The sequence below is a fragment of the Tauraco erythrolophus genome, chromosome 4 (genome assembly GCF_009769465.1).
Source record: "Tauraco erythrolophus isolate bTauEry1 chromosome 4, bTauEry1.pri, whole genome shotgun sequence".
Classification (NCBI taxonomy): domain Eukaryota; kingdom Metazoa; phylum Chordata; class Aves; order Musophagiformes; family Musophagidae; genus Tauraco; species Tauraco erythrolophus.
This window is the reverse complement of record NC_141468.1, coordinates 10,712,632-10,734,679: the sequence shown is the minus strand read 5'-3', so window position 1 is coordinate 10,734,679 and position 22,048 is coordinate 10,712,632. Positions and strand designations below refer to the sequence as shown.

Sequence of the window (22,048 nt, the reverse complement as noted above, 5' to 3'; positions counted from 1 at the left end):
TTCTGAGTTCTGTCACCCATATGGATGTCTGATCCAGTGATGCTGGTGGACCAAAAGGACAGCTTTAACCTTTACTGATATTCATAGCAGAACCAATGTTTTGCCATTGTTGTTTCAGGGGAATCTACAAATTCAGTGGGGACTGCTTTGGGCCTTTCAGGCAGAAGCGCTAAAAATACATGCATATTATTAAATAAAACCTGAGATTCTGAGATAGCTTCAGGGCTTTGGGAGTTCTCATTATAACGTATAGATAGATGCTGCAGCCGTGCTTTCTGATAACTCTGCAATTTGACAGTGCCGAATAATGCTGCCACCAGCTTTGCATATGTGTGTATACTGATTATTCATAAGAGACATTCTCTTGCACAAATATACATAAACACTATAGACATTAGCCTTGAAAAAATCAAACAAGAACACCCACTGCTGTGAGGCCTGGCAGCCCGATCTAGCAGGAACAAGACAGTCAGAAGGCATGTACTATTTGCTCTTCAGTTCCTCAAGATCACTGCAGAGCTAAAAAAAATCCTAGTCCTATAAGATAGGATATTTCTCCAGTTGTTAGAACCATTCAATAAAAATAAAAGTTCATTTTATGGAATTTTGTTGTTAATGTGAAGACTGGGAAAGACATATTTACCTGTGCCTTCACTTGCTATTTTTTTGAAGAGAAGGAAAAATTGGAGAGAGGTGGTGAAAGAGACAGAGATTCTAGGAGATAAAATTATTTCACAGATACTGATATGAGCCTGGTATTTGTTATTTTTTCTGAGTAATCATTGCATTCAGAATTCCATGAATAATGAAGTATTAGACAATTCCTGAGATAAACTGCTATCAGGAACAATTTTCAGTGACTAGCAAATCTACTGAATATATGGACGTGTCTTTTACAATCTATAACTTCATGAATTTAGTTTTCAGTCTGTAACTCTGCACTTTCAGCGACTTAGTAAAAATGATCTCCAAGAAAGCAATACAGTCGTCATCATCATCATTACCATCAGCCTCGTGTTTCTTTATTATTCCCCGGGGATAGATGAGCCAAACTCGAAATGGCCCAGGGAGAAAAGGCATCATTGTCATTTGTGTGAGTGAATCAGCTGGCTGAGTTTGGGGTTACCCAATCGAATGTTCCAGCAGACTGGCATGCGGCTTAGCGCTGGGATTTAGCTGCAAGGCAAAGGCAGCCGCTTAACTGCCCGCCCTGCACAGGCCAACTGCCACAGGGTGACTGTCAGCTTCTTAAAATTAGCTAAAGAATCACAGGTTACCAGACCTACCCACGCTGAAAGACATTTTAAATTTACTTCTGTCCTTTTTCAGCCTGGATGGTCAGCTGGCGCAGCAAAGAATCTCACTTGTAGGATGCAGTGCTTGTTTAGATAAGAATTGAACCTGACTAAATCAGATTGCAGAGATAACAGTGAGCTGAAGCATTTCTTTAAGTCCTGGAGGTCTCTGCTTTCTCAAGTGCACTTCATGGAAGTGGAATGCAATATAATTTCCTTCTGGCATCTTAAGTATTTGCAGTATGAGGAGCTATACACCTGTAACTACCAAGAGATTGCAGTGTAGCTTCAAGATTTGAGATTTTGGGCTTAGTTTTCATTTGTCTTTAATTAAATCCTATATCTAATTAGTTATCCAGGACATGCATTTACAAAGAATTATAATATAGGCTTTCACAATTCAACAAATTAGCACCAGCTGTCAAGCAGGGAGTTTTTTGTATTTATGCTGCAGTTCTCTCTGTATCGTGTACATGCCTTAGTTTACAGTTTTTCTGTTTCATGTTTCTCTAAACGCTTGTGATACCTTGGAGGCATTAGGATCTAAAGCAGAGAGTGTTTGAATCAAGCTGAAGAGGACACATTGTACATTCCCACTTCGGTTCAACTCTTTACCAGTAGGACTGGAATTAAAAAGAGAGTTCTCAGCAGTGCTCTTACTGCACTAGCAGGGCTGCTCTTACAAGTCAAAAGCCCGCCTAAATGTACTGCATGAGGGACACATATGAGCAGATAGTGGTGGTATTAAAGCCAGCTCAAGTGTACTGTAGTGTAAGGCACAGCTCCATAAGTCGCCGATGACACCAAGCTGTGTGGTGCCGTCGACACGCTGGAAGGGAGGGATGCCATCCAGAGGGACCTCGACAGGCTGGAGAGGTGGGCCCGTACCAACCTCATGAAGTTTAACCAGGCCAAATGCAAGGTCCTACATCTGGGTCGTGGCAATCCCAGGCATAAATACAGACTGGGTGGTGATTGGATCGAGAGCAGCCCTGAGGAGAAGGACTTGGGAGTACTGGTGGACGAGAAGCTCAATATGAGCCGGCAATGTGTTCTTGCGGCCCAGAAGGCCAACCGCGTCCTGGGCTGCATCAAGAGGAGCGTGGCCAGCAGGTCGAGGGAGGTGATTCTCCCCCTCTACTCTGCCCTCGTGAGACCTCACTTGGAGTACTGCGTCCAGTTCTGGAGTCCCCAACATAAGAAGGACATGGACCAGTTGGAGAGGGTCCAGAGGAGGGCCACGAAGATGATAAGAGGGCTGGAGCACCTTTCCTATGAGGACAGGCTGAAAGAGTTGGGGCTGTTCAGCCTGGAGAAGAGGAGGCTCCGGGGTGACCTTATAGCGGTCTTCCAGTACCTCAAGGGGGCCTACAGGAAAGATGGGGAGAGGCTGTTCAGGATGGCCAGTTATGATAGGACAAGGGGTAATGGTTTTAAAATAGAGGGAGGTAGTTTCAGGTTGGATATTAGGAAAAAATTTTTTACTATGAGAGTGGTAGAACACTGGAACAGGTTGCCCAGAGAGGTGGTGGATGCTCCATCCCTGGAGTCGTTCAAGGCCAGGTTGGACAAGGCCCTGAGCAACCTGATCTAGTAGGAGATATCCCTGTTCCTTGCAGGGGGGTTGGACTAGATGACCTTTGAAGGTCCCTTCCAGCCCTAACCATTCTATGATTCTATGATTCTAAGTCCTGATGAAGGAGGGCTGCCAGGAACAGGGGCAACAAGTGCTCTCCAATGCCCCTTGTACTCACATTACTCGTACTACCCTGTGCAGCTTGAGCAGAAATCTGAAGCCTTGAGACAAGGCCAAATCAAGCTGTGTATGCTGTAGGACATAGTGTTAATTGTATCTGGAGCCCAGGGCAGCCATGGCAGGGTTATTGCCTGCTCAAGGTCACCTGGTGTCAGAAAATTCCGTATTTTCTACTGAGACCTGCCTTTTCCAGCAGTGTTCTCCACTTGGTACCTGTGAGAGTCAACTTAAAACAACTTCCATACATATGTCTTGATTAGCTATCCCTGTCTCTCCATGTACCACACACTTAGTGTAAGCTCGTAAGTTTAAAATGCTGTGAGCTTCAGCTCTGAGCTAAAACGAACAAAGCAAGTGCCATCCATCCCTCTCAATACTATTGGTTCTTACTGGTTGCTCTACAAACTCTCATATGTAAAACAAGTTTTACAAACTTCAAGAACATTCAATTGAGTGCAAATCCCTTCTCCCCTGCTGCGGTGCTTATCTTAAGAGAAGGAGGGTGATAACAGCAGTATTTTCTTCTTTTAGAGACTGACCTGCTGAATGTTGGGGAGGTAAGGCGCAGGAAGGTGCCTGGGGTGCTGCTCATATCACTCAACCCTGGATAAATGCGTATGTCAGGGGCCTTAAGGACTGCTACTCTGGAAATTGTCTTAGGTGAGAAATATGTTAAAAATGTACAACAGAGTTCAGGACCCAGTGAGTTTCTCTTATCTTTTCTTAGACAATAAGTAGCCTGCAGACCAATGTAAATGCTGATACAGTCCTAGCAGGCTGCTGGAAATTTTTTTAACACCTCCCTTCCCTAAATGACTTTCACATCATTAGATGAGTAGTCCATATGCTTTATAATTACAGTAATTTAATTTCTACTTATACTATAGAAATTAATCTTCCTGGTCCACTATATAGGTGCTCATCTCTTAATCTGGGACCTGAAAATTTTAGCCAGACTGTTCTCACATTGAGCAGACAACCAGAGCCCCCTTCCTCCCTTAGGTCTGTTTGCAAGAGGCACGAGAAGACTATCTTGTAAAAGTGGTGTAGATTTCTTAGTTGGTTTAATCTATGACATAGTGTAATAAGTCCAAGAGATTCTTAATTATGCTGAGTCATTGGCTGTATTTCTCATTTTTACATTTTAACGTGCCCTGCCCAAAAAGTCGGGTCACCCAATGCTTTCTCTTTTTATTATCTTTAAGAAAAATCCAGAGAAATGTTTGTTGTCCCTGACTATAGCCAGCAGTGCATTTGTTTGAGTGCATCCGGGTTCATGGAAAGATAAGGTGTGCAGGACAAGAAAAACAAAAAACTAAAAACCTTTCTGTTTTTCCTTAAAGGAACAATAATCAATTTGGGATACTGTGACTTAGTTTGACTAAACCACCTCCACTGGTTTTCAAAACTCAAGTTACTCAAATGACTCCAGTTATTCTAATCCTTGCAGTCCGTGTAGATATAATATGTACAAGCATATATTTGCAGAAACAGTAATTGTAATTGCTGCAATTGTTTTGCTGACTAAGGCTAGAAATTGCTCTCTCTAGTGGCAAAGCTGACTCAAAGTCTTGTGAAAAGGTTTGGATTAATATATGTTCTAGATGCTTGATCAAGTATCTGTGTAGCTGAATTGGAGAATCTGGCTTTGAGAGGGAAAGGGCGGGCATATGGGAAATTACTGCACAAGAGAGTGAAGACCAAGAGCCATGAACAAGTGAATGGTGATAGGAGAAGTCTCCCCAAGGGAAGAATTAATGCACCCAAATTAGGTTCGTGCTTTGAACTGGCCTCTAGAGGAACTTATCTTTATAAATTCTCTGGAGAACGCCTAAGCCTAACCTTAGCTTTTACAGATACTCTGGTTTCCTTTTGGCTGGTGAAGGTATTTGACTATTAACAGAAATTCTTCTCTGCTTTTTTGGGAAATTCTGTTGTATATGTTATTGTAGTGTGATATATTTGCTGTATAATGCTACCAAAACAGGTCTCTGTTGTTGTAAAGAATCTTTCCTCTCCACACCAAAAGATGGATAAGAAAATGGAAGTTTGTTTAAAACTTACTGTGAGTAATTACTAAGTGACTTTGCTTCATTCATAAAAATATTCCTGGTACTGCAGTTTATGCTGTCCTGTTAATCTGGGTCCTTTGCAATCCCCTGAGGTTGAGCTAATAAATTAGCAGCTAACATATCTTTTTACTGCTCAGTTATTTTTGGGAAGGGGAGATATGATGTACTTTGTGTTGCAGTAGGAACTCTGTAGTAATAGCAGCTGTTTTGCTACAAGGACATCACAGAAAGCAGCAGTTCTCACCTCTTTGCCTGCATTCCTGTGGGATAGTACCGGGAGCAAGAGATCCCGTCCCACGCGCAGTACGGATCTCGAGCGAGGCAGCAGTCCGCACAGGCGGTGCCGTACATGTCACACTGGTGGAACTTCACTTGCGCTATGACTGACTCCGAGCCAACATACAGCTGTTGCTGCAAAACAGACACTATATATGATTAAATTCCTAGAACTTCCACTAAAGCTTCTGTTACCGACAGAGTTCTTTAAAAATGTTAGCTTCAGCGTTGCGTGACAGTTGTGCATCCAGTGTATGCCCTGAGGGAGGCAGAGTTACTCTGTAGGAAAATATCCGATTACAGACTAAACTCTCCTGCATGAGGACAGAGGAGAGAAAGAAGGCAAAATGAACAAGTTTATTTTGGCATTTCTTCTCATCTGAAGTTTCAGCTTTGTAAGCTTTATGTTTGACTAGGCAGGGTTTTAAGTTTCTTTTTCTTCCTTAAGACAGTTTCCAGTGCCTGCCTCTTTACACTTCTCTGTCACCTAACTGATCAGTGAAAAAAACTTGACATGAAAGACTTTAAATAAAGAAGTTCAAATTTGCAAAAGTTATAAGCAACCTTACAATCTTAAAATGGGAGCTGACAAGTAAATTTAACTCTTAAGGTGGCTCCTTACAATATGGTCACAAACACACATGTACAGTAGTACTATGGTTTGTATTAGCCCTCAGTGCGTAGGAGATGGATTTTTTTTTTTCCTGGTACTGTGCAATCTTTCCTTACAAATTAACTGGTCACAATCTATTTCTTTAATATTTATTTGTAGAGGGCTGGAGTTTTTTCATCATTAGTGCTAAGACTGTTTGTCTTCTGAGTTCACATAAATGTCCTTTTCAAATCAAGCAAAAGATGATCAATTTGATTCATGAGTTGCTGGCATAATAAAATCAGAAGAGAATAGATTGAATTTACAGGGATTTGAGAAAAAATCTTGTTGCTATTCAATGTAATTAGAGCGAACACAGAAATACGCAGTGTGCACTACAACAGGAACTGCTTATGCACAGCTCACTTGCATGCTATTACCCGTCAGAAAAAGGATTCCTAATGAACACTTAAGCTGTGCTTGTCCTAATGGCCAAACTTAGTCCATAATTCCCACTCTTAGACCAAGTTTTCATAATCTGATATTTTAAAATTCTTAAAGCTTGAAAATGCAGACAGTTCATTTAGTCCAGCTTGCGTATCAAAAAACATGAAATTTAAAACTAGGAGAAACTGGTAACAGTAATGTTTGAAGACTTTTTCAGCTGAGGTAAACCAAATGATAGTAGCAGGAACTCAGTCTGCCGACTGAAATGAAGAAGAAATCTAGGATCCTTGTTTGAGAGGAATTCTTTCTTGTCTACAAAAGCTGCAGTATGGTTGTCCCAGAAGATATGAACAACACTCAGTAAGACATATGAGAAGGGATTTTCTCTTTCATCTTTTAGCAGGAGTAAAGACTACTCTAAGTCTTGATTCATCAGAGGAGGGCAAAAAGCATCCTATATCTATCCAAGAGAACATCAAAGAAGAGCATTCCTTCCCAGCCTTTGCAGATAACTAGCTCAGCCCTGAAACACGGTATTTTATTGTACAGCTAACTTAGTGAAGACTGGTTAGTGTTATAAAGATATTGAGGCAAAGGAGGTCTCCACAGGCCCACAAACTCCAAGTTCAAAAGAGATCAGCCAAAATGCTTGAGTAGAGAAGTTACATAACTTTTTTTCACATAAACTCTACTAAGTTATACTTCTGCTTACAGGTCTCATTTTAAAGACAAAATTACTTGGTGCCAACCTGTCCCTAACATGTATTGTGACATTAAATTGTTCTTAATACCAGAAAATTTCATCCTATATCAAGATTAAGTTTATCTTCATTCAACAAGCTCAACTTGCTTATTTAATCTTGATATTGCTTTGCCATCAATGTTCAAGAATCCCTATACACTTACACTGGGACATCATTTTGTTGGATAAAGTTTTGTATCTGGCTATACTGTTATCTCTCAGTCTTTTCTCTGATATCTTGAAAAAGTTAAGCTACTTTTACTTCTCACAAGAAGTATCTTGTGTTATCTTTATCTTCTCACAAGATTCTTCAACTGCTAGATTGCTTTGGCAGCTTTCTTACAATTCTCTCTAGATTTTCCAGATACTTCTTGAATTAGCTGGGTGTAATGGAGGAAGACTACCTCACATACAGCATTTTTACTCTTCCAACACAACTCTTTTTCCATGACATTTCACTGAGAGCTAAAGGTAAGGCAAATATCTGAAATAACACTGAAGTCTTTCTCCAAATAATCACTTATATGCAGTGTTAGACAATCCAGAGCTGTTTTTCACATGAGAAAAGAAAATAGGTTGATCCAGGCAAAAAATCAGAGTACTTACACCTAAGATACTCCTCTGAATCATTAGCAGAGGAGTTTATCTTTCTACATTACTTACTGAAAGTATGCAAGTTGACTGGACACCAAGACAAAAATGATCTTTTGGGGCACACTCACACTTCCTAGCAATGCAATTTGCATTCTTTGTTACTTATGTTTCACTATGTTTATGTGCACCTATATTACATCAGATGTCTAAGATCTATTAAGATTTCATAGATTTCATAGATTTCATAGATTTCTAGGTTGGAAAAGACCTTAGAGATCATTCAGTCCAACCGTCCCTAATCTCCCATTAAACCTTATCCCTCAGTAGTTCATCCACCCTTTTCTTGAACACATCCAGGGATGGGGACTCAACCACCTCCCTGGGCAGCCTATTCCAGTGGCTGACAACCCTTTCAGAGAAGAAATACTTCCTAACATCCAACCTGAATCTCCTCTGACTAAGCTTATACCCATTTCCTCTTGTTCTATCCTGGGATGTTTATAATGGCTCTACCCTCAGATGATATGACGATACGGTACAGATATCTATGATGTGATATAGATGAGAATCTACCTACAACAGTAATAAACTGGGTGTTTATATTAACAGAAACTGGCAGAAACTCAAAAGAGGAGTCAGATTCAAGCAGCCCGGCCTTTCATGGGCAACTGAGTAGGTGGGAGAGCCAGTAAGGCTCTTTTCGCACTGATGTCCCCATGGGGCTGAAGTTTAGTCTGCATTTGTCAGTGAGAAACTTTCCTGTGAGTTGCCATATCTACCAAGATAACCCCTACTGTGATTACTATGCTAGTAACTCATGAAACAGATTGGTTTTTACTTGTTTTGATATGAATGATAGTGTGAACTAAGGAGATTTAACATCAGAATTGAAAAACATAATTGCTTTATAAAGGAGCAGAGCATATAACCATAACTTTATATTACAAAATGATTATATGTATCAGACTAGATCTCATTATAGATGATGTACATCCATCTGTCTGTCTATCTATCTATGTATTTATCTGTCTCTATACAGTTTATTGCTTCATTACGTTTGAGTCACAATCTTCACATTTCAAACTTGCCAAATACTTACCCTTTTGGAAGAGATTTCCATAGAAATAATAGGAACTGGCACCTAGAAAATAGGAAATATTTATTTGTTTTTTTTAAAAAAAAATCTTTTTGCTATGACAATAAATCAGGTAAAATGTTGATGTTTACTTATTATATTCAGCTTTGCTACACACTTTGACTTTTTTGAAGTTCTGATGCTATAGAAAGATGTGAGGAGATTACAACTTTCAGAAGTATTGCTTTAAAAGAATTTATTTAAAAACAACCAGCCAACACTTAATTCAGGATTATCAAAGACACAGGAACAGTACAATTTCCCTGTCAAACATGACATTAGCTCTTGTCACCACTGAATCTCTGTTGTCCTACTTGAGAGTGATAAGTGGAGTGTTCTTTATAACAAAACGTTCACTGAAGATAAGATAAAAATAGCAGGAATTCCTTCTTTTACCATTGTCCTCTCTGCCCTCTGCTCAGATTTCCTGGAAAAATGGCAAGACATAGCCCCTAATAGGTCTATTGAAAACCAGCTTTATCAAGAGGGACAATTTCAGTGATTCGCCCCCAGGCAACAAGTCAATAGTTACACTGCCTAAATGCGGGTACCGGATTTCAATATTTGTGTTTGGATGTGAGATTTTCCCTAGGGCTGCAAGCAGGTTAGCCTCCTACTTGATGTGGCTAACATGACATGATGCGAATGTAATTAAATTAGCTTTGTCTCATACCAAATACTGAGCTTTAATCATGGGTTACTATTAAACCGAATGGAGTTTTGCCTCACCGGGACTCAGGTTTGCCCACTGTAAATACAGATTAACTGATTTGCTTTTTCTGAGAATTGGGCTTTTTTTTTATCTAGACTTCATTTAAACTTCCAAGATTGTACTAGGCATATTCTTGTGTATGTAGTTATACTCCTCTAAATGCTTAACTGGATATGAAGGAAAATGAAATAAAATGCAAGCTTCTGATCAGAAGTCGCACTAAACCTCCAAGCATATTAACACAAAAATAGTAGTCCTAGTTTGCTGCAACATGCTTCAGTACTTGGGCTATAACTTCACCTCAGAAAAACTTTGATTGAAAAAAAAAGATTTCCTGTCATAAAATAACTAGATCATTAGAAAATTTACTACAAAAAATATTATATATTTAACAATCTTGATTTTTTTTGACATTTTAGTTCTGCCAAAAATTTAAGACTATTGTATATATGCTTCATATACAGCACAGTTCACCTTGAATACTTGCAGCTCTTCAAGAATCACTTCTTCCATTGATTCTGTCTCTTGATTATAAATTGTAATGACTTTCAGCACAATTCCATTATCTGGGAATAAATTTAAAAAGAAAAAAACAAAACTAAAGGTTATAATTGGTGGAAAAATTTACATGACTTTCAAATAATTAAATGACTTCTTCAAACTGATAATGGATAGCAGTTTATAAATATATACAGGTAATTGCATATTGGTGTTGTTGATCAAAATTCTTACTCTTAGAAAATAAACACATATGACAATTTGTCCCTGGCAAATGAGAGTCAACTGAGACAGCCTTGAGCTGTATGATTAATTGACTGGTATTTTTCAGACCCTGGGTCATAGCGCTTTCACAAGCTGCAGAAAGAACAAAGAGAGTGACCATATTTCAGAAAAAGAAATGAGAGTAAGCAGGAGCCGAGTCCATCAAGGTAAGGGAGTGTAAAGTGGCCTTAATTATAGGATCTGAGTGTTTACACTAGTTAGGAAACTACTAAGTATCCTTAATTGCTGGCAGGAGCTCTGTTCCTCCAGGCAAGAGTACAAACCCTTTCAGGGGTTCCTTGTCCAAAGTTCTCATCCTTCTCTAGGGAAACAGGGAGCTGCTGTTGAGCTGAGCACATTAATCAAAGGAAGATGAACCAAAAAAACCCCCTGCACATTCAAAAATTCTAAGGCACATTGGAGTTTAGATCTATCGGCCTCTCTATTACTAGAACTCTTGCAGGAAATTAAAACACACAAATGGCATCTGGTCTTCTACCACTTCGGCTTTGTCTTGCTGACTGTTATGAGAATAGTCTTGTTTTCCTTAATCTGAAAGTCTGTCATCAGCAATGGCAAATATCACTTCCTTTCCTCTGTTACTTTCAGTAACCTTTGATTTACAGGGGAAATATTAAGCAGACAAACACTGGGAAAAATGTTCAGCAAAAGATCAAAGGGGAAAACATAAAGAGGAACCATCAAACTGTGGTCATACACCACTTCTCAAAGAGAATATGTAATCAAAGACATCCATTTTGTGATGGAACAGTAAAAAGAAAATGCTTTCTGAGCTCTGATTTTCATAAGGTCATCTTCGAATCCTGCTGACAGACACGTGAAAGTCAGCCCTGATGTTCAGACTTTGCTTTTGATGAACCTTTCTAACCTGTACTGTTACCCTGAGGAAACTGATGCTCAACTGTAGGACTTTTACTTACTTGTGTTAAACAGCAGGTGTTGGGCTTGGATAAAAAAAAAAAAAAAAGATTAACCCTTTCTAAACATTATATTGGCAAAAGAAGCAGCGAGTTTTTTGATGGGAGCTTTGCCAGCGCGGAGATTGCAGGGTTCATTTTAGGGTTTCTAAAGCCCAAATTCCTATGTTGGAATTTCTTGTCACCTGAGATTAGACATCTTGAGAAGGCTAAAGAGCTGTTGGATGCCAATCCAGCACAGGTCTAAAGCACACACTTCAGTCTGCTTAGAATCAAATTTGCTGAACAGAGGACTTGTGTACAAGAGCATTTGATGCAATGTCTCAATCACAGATGAAAGTGGAAAATGTGAAAAATCCAGACACCACTATAAAATCTGCTGTACAGGAATGACACATGAGACAATGTTTTATAGACCCCACTAAGTCCAATACTGAGACCATACTGAGGTCGTTTAAAGCTTAGAAAATAGCATTAATATAAATAAGCCTTGCTATTCTACAAACATGCTTCTTTTGAATGTTCTCAACACTGAAATGTGCTTATCAGAGGAATTTCATTAGTAAAAAATAATTCACTCTAACTGCTTTCCTAGACAAAATGGTCAAAATGATTTGTGATACCACTCCTGTTGTTAAACTGATAAAATGTGAATGTATGAATCCTTGGATTTTTTCCAGACAGATTATATGTGACTTAAGTCTTGTCTAGTGCCAGGCTTTCCCCTTATTTTCTTCAGTTTTTGTATTTTTGAAATACCATTAGAACGTGGTGTTTTTCTCTGGTTACTTAGAGTTAGGACAGGTCTGATATATTTTACCTTAATCATTTTGTTTGGTAGATGTTTAAAAATCCTCTTTAAACAAGCTTTCTGTATCTTATGAAAATGGCACAAGAGAAAGACAAGAAAACTTGGCAGAAAACTTCTAACAGTTTCTTTTTAAGAAACTTGGGTATTTCCTCCTTCCTTGGGCTGTGTTGTATTCCAAATCTGGAAGCTGGTAGTTTCTTTTTCACGGTACCAGCTAGACTTCTGGTCTCCAGAATTGGGGAAAATAAGCTGTGGAATAAAGTCAGTAACTTGAACTGATATTTTTGAAAATCTTATCTCCTTTGTTTCTCTCAGATCTCTAGGTCTCAGCTCAGAACTATGCTCAGAAACATGATTGTGTTCTGAAGTTTTAAAAATAAAGCCAGTAGTTCATGAATTTAATTTAAGGTTCTTGTTTGGAAAGGAAAAAAAAAACGGAATCTTATACTTAAGTTTCTCGTCCTAGTCCTTAAATGTTTCCCTACCATTATTTTTCTATATCAGCACAATGAAGCACATGTCTAGAATGATTAGTCTCCTCTATATGGTGAAGACTGGCACAGTCAAGCAAAGAATGATTGTTAAAAATGAGTGGTTCATTGATTATTTTTTTATTTTTGAACTATACACATCTGAAATTTTTTCATCCAGGAGGTAAAAAAACTCTATTAAATCAATTGTATCCCTTGCTTTCTTTAACTTACCTGTGCCAATAAACAAGACATCATATTGCCCATCTTCAGCTTCCACTCTGTCCACTGCTATTTGTTTAAGGTTGTATTTTCCATCTGTTTTAACTAGTATTGGTCTCTTATGAACAGGCCTGATGGGCTGATACATCAGTGGATGACTCCTGGCAAAATGGACAGCTTCATCAGGATAGTCTTTAGTGGTAGTGTACAGACCGCCATTCACCTTGCTGGCACACTGCAAAAACATAAAACAGAGATTATCCTGAAAGTTTCCCAAATAAATTGTCAGAGACAGGTCTTGTTTTCAGGGGTAATGACAAGTTTACAGAAACCCTGGCATAAAAACAAGTACAGAAGACCACAGTAGGAATTGAGACAGTGAAATCTATGCTTTATACACGTGTGGATTATCAATCATGAGAAGCCAAGAAAGGGAATTCTGAACAGAGCCTTGGCATTGTCATGTTTAGAAAGAGCGAGCTCCTTCCTCCCTGGCATACCAAGAGCAGAATAAATAGTGACGCTTTTAGATTTTGACAAAAAACAGTGCTTATGTCTTCCCTAAATTCGTATTGAAGATATAATCAAAATGACCATTGACAGAGTTAGGAGAAAGGGATTTCCTATCCCAGTAGAGACATAGCCATGTAAAGTCAGCAGAATCATAATGCTTGAAATCAATCTCTAGTCTTATTACTTTTGATTGCAAAATGTATTACCATAAGAAACGAAGCACACTTAAAAATGATGCCAGCAGCATCAGTAATTCTTGATCTCAGGCATTCTAACAGTATTACATTTGATTCTAATTCCTAACTCACGATGACAGTATTATATATCACAATTTAGCTTGAAATACCAATGTTTGCATTGATCAATCTACTGTTTTGCCAAGCAAATAAACTTTACATCAATGATTGATTAAAAGAGGCTTACTCCTTTGGTCAAATGTGCAATTAGGGATAATTTAATGCGTTAAACAGGGAAGTTAATTTTATGATGCTTTGTGAAGGACATAGTGTTCCCTAACTGAACATAGATTCTACATTTCCAATCTGCTTCATAATGTCTAATTGAAACCATTTATGATCAAGCTGGAAATATCTCAGTAACCATTTACTTTCTCCAAATATTCATAAGACAGTGTGGTTTTAAGAAGCATTTCAAGCAAAGCCACAGTAGCAGCCTTTCCCTATTTAAATTGGATTTTTCAATCAATAAAATGAAATAAAATACTCTTTATGTTTACTGGAAACAGTAATTTTAAACTTGTGGTCAACTGTAATTGACAGTAAATCCTGCACTTGTCAAGTGGGGCAGTGTTTGTTTCCACTTTTTGGGCTTAACTACAGAAAAGTATTTGTTCAGTGCTGGCTTTAAAGTAATTGTCTAATCAACCTAGTGATGGAATTTCACCCCTGTTTGCAATAAAGAGACAGGGCTGGAGCGTGAAGACAAGCTAAGCCTTTGCTTTCTGTGCATTGCACAGCATATCAAGTGAATAGGAATTGCCAGGTTCCTTTTGCAAATTTCTAGCCCTGGAGAGATTTAATAAAAATAACCCTTCACAAACTTTTCTTTTTTAATTAAATAAAACCAAGTAGTCTAGAAAGGAAACAGTAGATGCAGTTGTCTCTGAAGTCTATCAACACCATTTTTGAGGCAACTGATGTCGTTTGCAGAAGCATCACAGTCTAAATGCACTAAAAGGATCAGCAAAACAGGAGCAGAGGCTATGGCAGAAGCAGTGCTTCAAGCAGACTTCAGAGAGCAGTGGATTGCAGAGTTTGTCAGAACCTGTGTGACTGAACAGTGCTTTTCTGTTTATTTAGCTTTAAGCTCTACTCTCATTCCTTATATACTCCATCTTTACCCATTCAATAGCTAAGACCAAAGCATGCTGACTCTCAGAGACCCCTAATAGCAGGTTATTTTTGGCCTTTTGTCACAGTCACTCCTGTAATGGGAGAGGTAGTGGGATTCAGCTTACCAATATGCTGACCTTTTCTTTGGAGTATGAAACCTAACACCGTGGGCTACAGCCCGACACGTGCGTTCTCTTCACGCTACTGGAAAAGCATTGAAAAGACCTCTAAACTGTGTCAAAATGAGCAGCCAAAAATGAATCAATTAATCCTCTGCCAGCTGACAGAGCTAGCTACTTCAGCCTCTGATGTGCTCTGCTACATACAGAGACAAACATGATTAAATCAATTGACATCCAGGAAAGACCTGGTTTCTCAACTACCTTGTTCCATGACATCGGGGAAGTTACTTGCACTTTTCTATCTTTTTCGCTCCCATGCCTTGCCTGTTGGGGAGGCTACAATCCAGTCTGACCCAAATGTGGCTTTGAACAACCTGATCTAGGGGAAGGTGTCCCTGCCCATAGCAAGGAGGCTAGAATTAGATGATCTTTAATGTCCCTTCCAACCCAAACCATTCTATGATTCTGATTCAAAGCCAAGGGAGTGCAGCATGGAAAGCAAGTGGAGCTTAGGGCAGTCTTTCTGTAAATCATTGTCAACCTTGCTGAAGTGCTGGCTCAGTGTTCTCTCCTTCTTGCCAAAAAACACCATTTAATCTTCAGTGCTAGGAGATGTCAATGTAATGACTGTAGTCATTAAATACAGAATTCATGCCTGTGTTTAACACTAGTCTAAATAACGTATGTGAGGCGTTCTACTGCCTGGAAAAAACAAATGAATACCACTTAAAGAACTTGGACCATGTAATCTTTGTAAAATATACAGCCATTCTGCAATCCACGCATAGTACTGTTTCATTATCTGGTAAAACTGCAAAAACTGCAAATTTGCTATACAAAATGTTGAATAAGAAATCAATAATTCCTTTGAATTCAACCATTTTGCTCAAAATGTGTTAATTTACTTATCGGGTTTTCTATCCTAACTCAATACCAATGACTTTGATCTACATCAAGCTAACAAAAAAACATTTGCTATGGATGTCAGCACAGTTACAGTGGTAGCTTATTGGTCAAGATGGTAAAATCATATCCATAATGTTTAAATCCTTGATAATCTCTTTTGTGGAGCATCCGCTTCTGCATTTTGACTTACACCTCTAACCCCAAGAGAAGTAGAGGAAAGCATTAATTTAAAATGAGAGAAGACATGGATTCGAAGTCATACCACAGGGCGAAAGGCTGTACTGGCATGGACTAGATAAGCTAATAGGCCTTTTCACCTCTCATTCCTGTGATTCAGATATTATTTCTGCAAATGATTACTTTTAGTATAAAAAGAATATTGATTCAGTTGGCAAAGGAAGAACAACACTGAAAGTCATGCTCCAGCAACTGTTTATCCCGCTGTTCAGCTCAAGAGAGCAAGCTCCCAGCCTGTGAGAAGATGAAGAGATGAAGTGTGGAAACTGGAGGGGTGGTTAGTCAGATAGCTGTTAGAAATATCTCATAGAGTCAATTATCTGCACAATGCTGGCATGATAAAGGATAGACCTTCAGTGAGTGTAAACAGAAGTAGTTTTGCAAAAGATTACAGTTGCCATAGGTGGATAAGTAGTTGTATTCCCAAAAGGTACGGTGCGAAGAAGAAATCCTGGATGTGGTGCTTCTTTGGGTTAGTTGGGCGTTGCCTGCCAAGAGCCTCCTCCTGACTTGCAGCAGGAATGGGAAGGTGAGTAAGGCCCTGGTTGTGTCCCTTCTGTGAGATGCTGACGAGCCCCTGCAATACAAAGGGCACCTCCAGCCTCCCTGGCAGGCAGTAAATGCGGGACTGCTCTCCTCACCCCCGACCTGGGATGTAGAAGTCTTGTGCTAAGATACTGCAGGGATAGAAACTTCAAGAACACTTAAAAAGAGAGTGGAACAGTTGAGAAATCAACACAGGAATTAGGAATTCCTTGTATAAATGTCCACTGAAAAAAAAAAGTTTGTAAAGAAAATTGTGTGGAAATTAGGGAAAAACATGAGTGATTTTGCAATGTTATTTTAATATTTCTATATTCTTTGTAAAGGTGTCTTGGTTTCAACTGGGACAGAGTTAACTTTTTTTTTTTTAGCAGTTAGAAGAGCTCTGTGTTTTGGATTTAGTCTGGGATTTATTATGAGAAGAATGTTGATACCAAACTGGTGCTTATGGTCAGCACTGAGACATCAAAGACCTTTCAGCTTGCCATGTTTTTGTCAGCGTGCAGGAACACAACAGGTTGGGGGGAGCATGACTGGGACAGAGGGTCCACAACTCCCCTTATGATTTGTACTTAGACTTAGGATTGAGGGCTGAATTGGCCAATGGAGCATTCCATATCTTGCAGTGTCATGCTCAGTGTATAGATGAGGGTTGACCAGGAAGTCTGGGAATTCTCTTCTGAGGGAAGAGAATTGGACTCTCAATCTTTCTGAGTGCTGTTTTTCTCTTGCTCTCTTTTCAGGCCTCTCACTCATCCAGAATTGCAATGTCGGGATTTATCTGTTTTGAGATTGCTTGCAGAGATGAGGCACGTGTTGGTCACCAGGTGATGAGAAACTACACTGTGCATCACTTGTTTGTAAATATTATTATAAATTTTATATACAAACATATTATTATTATTATTATTATTATTATTATTATTATTATTATTATTATTATTATTATTATTATTATTATTATTATTTTGGTCTTATCTCAACCCATGAGTCTCCTTCCCTCTTCCCCTTTAATTCTCTTCCCCATTTCCCAGAGGTGGCAGAGGGTAAGTGAGTGGCTGTGTGGTGTTCAGTCACCATCTGGGTTAAACCACAACAAAGGGTATGGAACAAGAATGTTCATAAGCTCAGGAACCTGATTTGAGGGTAATGAAATCTCACTCTGTGACATCTGAAAGCAAACCAAAGTGTTGTGAAGATGGTAGAGCATTGCTTCTAGAAAGAGCCAGTCTTGAAAGAAGAGCCTCAGCTGATGGAGGATCTACTTCTTATCTACAAATGTTTATTGTGATTAGTTTTTTGTTAAAATCTGCATCTCATTTCTAACCTTTATACTGATCTAAATTATAGAAATATTGAAATTTGATCCTTTTGGAAAAAGATATTAAAAAATGAACCAGAACCACCTGATCTTGAAATAATGTTTTGTTTTTTTTTTTTCCCCTTCCTTTAACACTTGCTAAATGCCCTGATTTCAGCAGGCAATAGAAGGAAAGTGAATTATGTTGTGGAAGCTTGTTTAGAAAGAACAAGTTTAGAAGAACAGTTATTCTAGGCTCAATGGAAAGTGAGGTTCTTTCCCAGATAATGCACTTACTGCTTCTCGATGCAGCATCTGACCCACTTTCTAGAGGTGTCTCTTTTGGCTCCTATTGCCTGAGGTCCTAACTTTCGGACTTTAGGACCTTAACAGAAGGTTGCTAAATTCAACTCCCAACAGTATTTTGAAGAAATACTTATATGCTTAATTTTAATATTTTCCTTTGGGAAATGTATGGTTCTAATACTTGATCAAACTTCTTGCTGAGTCATTCCATACTTCTCTAGAAATGCTAGAGTATGTGTATATTCAAATAAATATATCCTGGATTGTGAAGTCAGGAAGATTCATACATTAACAGCAGTCTGCTTTTTATTCCCGAATTAATTTACGTAGCAATGCAATGGAAAAGAGATTGTACTTACTGAACCAGGTCTAGGATAAGGTACTTTTCCTTCATATAGAGCCCAGTGGTATTCAGGTCCTTCTTTATGAGCATATGGTCCATTGAAAGCTGCTCGGACACTTGCCATGTGGTAAACACATATAGCATATCCTCTAAATATATTGCTATGAAGTAAAATTCAAAGACATTATTAAAGCAACGTCATATTCTGTACATATAATAATGAAATTATTGCGTAATTAAGCATATGTCACATTTCAACAATATTCAGGTGGCAAAACTACTCCCACATGGAGGATTGCATAGACTTTGACACTAGGAGATTTTCAAGCAGAGAAAAATTAATTAATTTATGATCCAGAACAGACTGGATCACTGAATGAGAATTCAAGCTCCGAGTGCCACAGAACAGTTTTTACATTAGCAAGGAAGCCCACTGTGAATAGAACAGGGATTAAACTGTTTACTATTTATTTGCTAAGGCATATTTATCATGCAGATTCTAGCTCTTCAACAGGCAGTTCAAACATTCTTCTATTGCCACTATTATTTCTTCTAGTTGTTTACCTTGTAGTGTTGAAGAGGCCAAATATCACTGGATTTTTGTTATCACGGGTTTGCAGCAAAAACACATCCTCTGTAAAATTTAAATGCAACGTTATTGGTAACAAACTACTTTTATTGTCCCCAAAAGAGAAATTTCATTGCTTCTTTAAAGTGTGATCTTATTTTATTCACCTACACAATTTAATGTTACCCAGTTTTTAAAATCAATTTTTAAAAACCATACAATACATAAAGACATAATTGATGATAGTCAGCTATGTATGTATAAAACTTCATATACTTTAGAAATAAAACACTAACATCTATTCCCTGTTAATGAATACAATATTTGACAGTAAGATGTGTTATGAAAGTGTATGTTTTGTATGATGGTTTTAAGTTTGCTGTAATCTAGGATGTTTACCTAATTCATCAAAATGCGTATCTATTCCGTTTCTCCCAGGCACAGAGCAAACTAGCCTGGTTTTGAGGAAAGTGCTCCATTTATTCACGAGCATTCGCTGGCCTCCCATGTCATTCTGCAGAGAAAGAAACAAATGCTGGTGGTAATTTGATTGAGTAAGTCTAGAAGCACAAACATCTCTGCTGAATTAGCCACTCATTGTATCTTTCAATGTCAAAAGCATGCATTTCCAAACCACATGTCTATTACTAGTAGTATTTCTCTGGAGTCACTTTTCAAGTAGGATTGCACTGATCAAGTCCAGGTCTCATTAAGAACTGTGGGTTTATAAGAATTTTTTAATTCTGTACTGCATCCATGGATAGTTTTAATGATATCGCTGTTGTAAAGCTTTTTTATTTCTCATTTTTGTTAACTGGATCTACTGAGTACATTAGCAACATTTAGCTTTGCTTTAAGAGCTCAGTGCAGGGTTGGATTAACACATTTGGAAAATGAAGCCCTGAATCTATCTATAGAGCTGGTACAGCTGAGGCTAGTCTGAGGCAAGTGTCTGCACGGTGTTCTAACAATTTCTCAACAACTTTAAATAATTCCTGCTTTGCTATGGCTGTCTCATCTTTTTCTTGCTATTGCAATTGTCAGACTGTCGAGAAAAGGGTGTGTTTAGCACTACTTAGTAATCAGATTCCGTAACTTTTGGGCAGCATCCTCAAAGCTATGGCCTTAGACTGTAACTGACTATTGAATGCTCTGTATTAGGCTTGCAAAACTTCTTGCAAATTCATTCTAAACTACTGAAATTAATTGATTTCCTCAGCTTCACGTTGAGATCTTATAAAAACAGAGATCTGTTTTCCTCAGAAAAGTAGCAATATACAGAGTAGGTGCCTCTATGTTGCAAAACCTGTTAAAGCTCAGATGAAAATGTAAAAGCTGGAGAAAAAAGCCAGTTCTTGAATCATCAGCTAGCTATTTTTTGTATTCATTAAATCAAATTTGAATTATAGCATACATCTGTGCAGTTAACGTCCAGATGATGAAGGATTTGGAGTTTTGGACAAGTGGAAGAGAAAGGTCTGTGGAATTTTGGTTTAACTCATTGCTAGAGATAAGACATTCAGGTGGATATATTTCAGACTAGAGGCAACTATTAAAATAATCTATTCAGACATCTACCAGAACATAGTCCAATGAATTCTACTTCAGATCTTGATATAGACTTGAATTCAGAAAGCTTTGTGAACATTAATCTTTTAGGCTGCAATTTGGTACTTCGCATGCTTCAGATGTTTTCAGTTCTACATGAGTATTCTTTAAGAAATTTTAATAGGTAGTACGCTGGTAAGCATATGTGACATACACTATACTTTGAGGTGACAGAAAATTTTTAACTTGTGTTAATAACTCTTTGCCCAATAGTTTTAGGAATATATCCCCTAGACTTAGGAGGTGGAATGCAACTTTTCTCCGAAACAAAATCAGATGCTGAGAAATAAACTTCTCATTCCTTCCTTTAATCAAGCAGATGTAGTCCCAATAGGAACGGGGGAGCTCCTCATCAGCCTTACCATAGTTCAATTAATAGCAAAGGAATTCACCCAGACTTCATCAATTGCTCAGAGAGGACCAATTATGGGCAGCTTAGTCAGGGAGATCATATGTTAACAGTGCTGTTCTCCAGCAACTGCCCGAGATCTCCTTCCTGTGCGTAGGGTCAGGGAGCCAAAGAGATTGGATCAACACACCAGGAGCATGGCCTGAGTGGAAAAGGTATGATCGTGCAGGGCAGTGGAGGGAAGGAAGGTATTTCCTTGAGATTTTTCTGCTCATTCTGGTAAGCCTTGTGCATGGCTGTGATAATAATTTGCTGAAAAATTCAGTCCTTTGTTCTACTTTTCTATCTGCATGATTTTCCCTAGTTGATATTAAAAAGAAGAAGAATGTGAGATGAAATGAAAACATTCATTAGCTACTATTTATAAAGCACTCTATAGATGGTTGACATTGCACCCTTCCTATTGTTCATGCATCAGAAAGAGATTTTCAAAAATTACAGAACCACAGAGCAGTTGAATTTGGTAGGGATCTTTGGAGATCACCTAGTCCAACTGTCCTGGTCAAAGTAAGTTGCTTTGATCAAGTTACTCAGCAAGTTGCTCTGGCTCATGTCCAGTCAGGTTTTGAATATCTGCAAGGATGGAGACTTTGGGCAACCTGTGTCAGCGTTCAATCACTCTGGCAGTAAAAAAATGTTTTCTTACATTCGGATGGAATTTCATGTGTTTCAATCTGTGCCCTTTGCCTCTTTTCCTATCCAGCTCTCTGACAGGATAGCTATCGACCCTGCACAAATGCAGGTGAGCTAGGTCTGCTCCTTGCTGACAGAGTAGGAAGGCAAGAGGGAATGTCAGAGAGGACTGGTGACTGGGCTGGTCTTCTCATCTGGAATGCGAGGGGACATCAATTTATGTCATCTGAGACAGCTGCAAGAGGCCCCGGACCTACAGCCAATACTAAGGACAATGAAGCCTTGATCTGAATTGAGAATATGGATGGCAGGAGAGTCCTGTGGGCAACTGCTATTAATGTTACCACATATCAGCACAGAGAGAGAAGGAGCTGAATAACAAGA

The 22,048-nt window shown here is 38.6% G+C and overlaps 1 protein-coding gene across 1 annotated transcript in view; it reads right to left on the bottom strand.

Moving 5' to 3' along the window:
* The window catches only part of SEMA3E (semaphorin 3E), a 154,774-nt gene that overhangs the window by 4,990 nt on the left and 127,736 nt on the right, over window positions 1-22,048 (bottom strand). The window contains exons 8-14 of the mRNA XM_086609692.1: window positions 19,414-19,528; window positions 19,011-19,080; window positions 18,463-18,607; window positions 12,837-13,059; window positions 10,096-10,187; window positions 8,874-8,915; window positions 5,368-5,534 (exon numbers count right to left, since the gene is read on the bottom strand). Coding sequence (XP_086465818.1) covers window positions 5,368-5,534; window positions 8,874-8,915; window positions 10,096-10,187; window positions 12,837-13,059; window positions 18,463-18,607; window positions 19,011-19,080; window positions 19,414-19,528 — 854 coding nt within the window. The remainder of the gene's footprint in view (window positions 1-5,367; window positions 5,535-8,873; window positions 8,916-10,095; window positions 10,188-12,836; window positions 13,060-18,462; window positions 18,608-19,010; window positions 19,081-19,413; window positions 19,529-22,048) is intronic.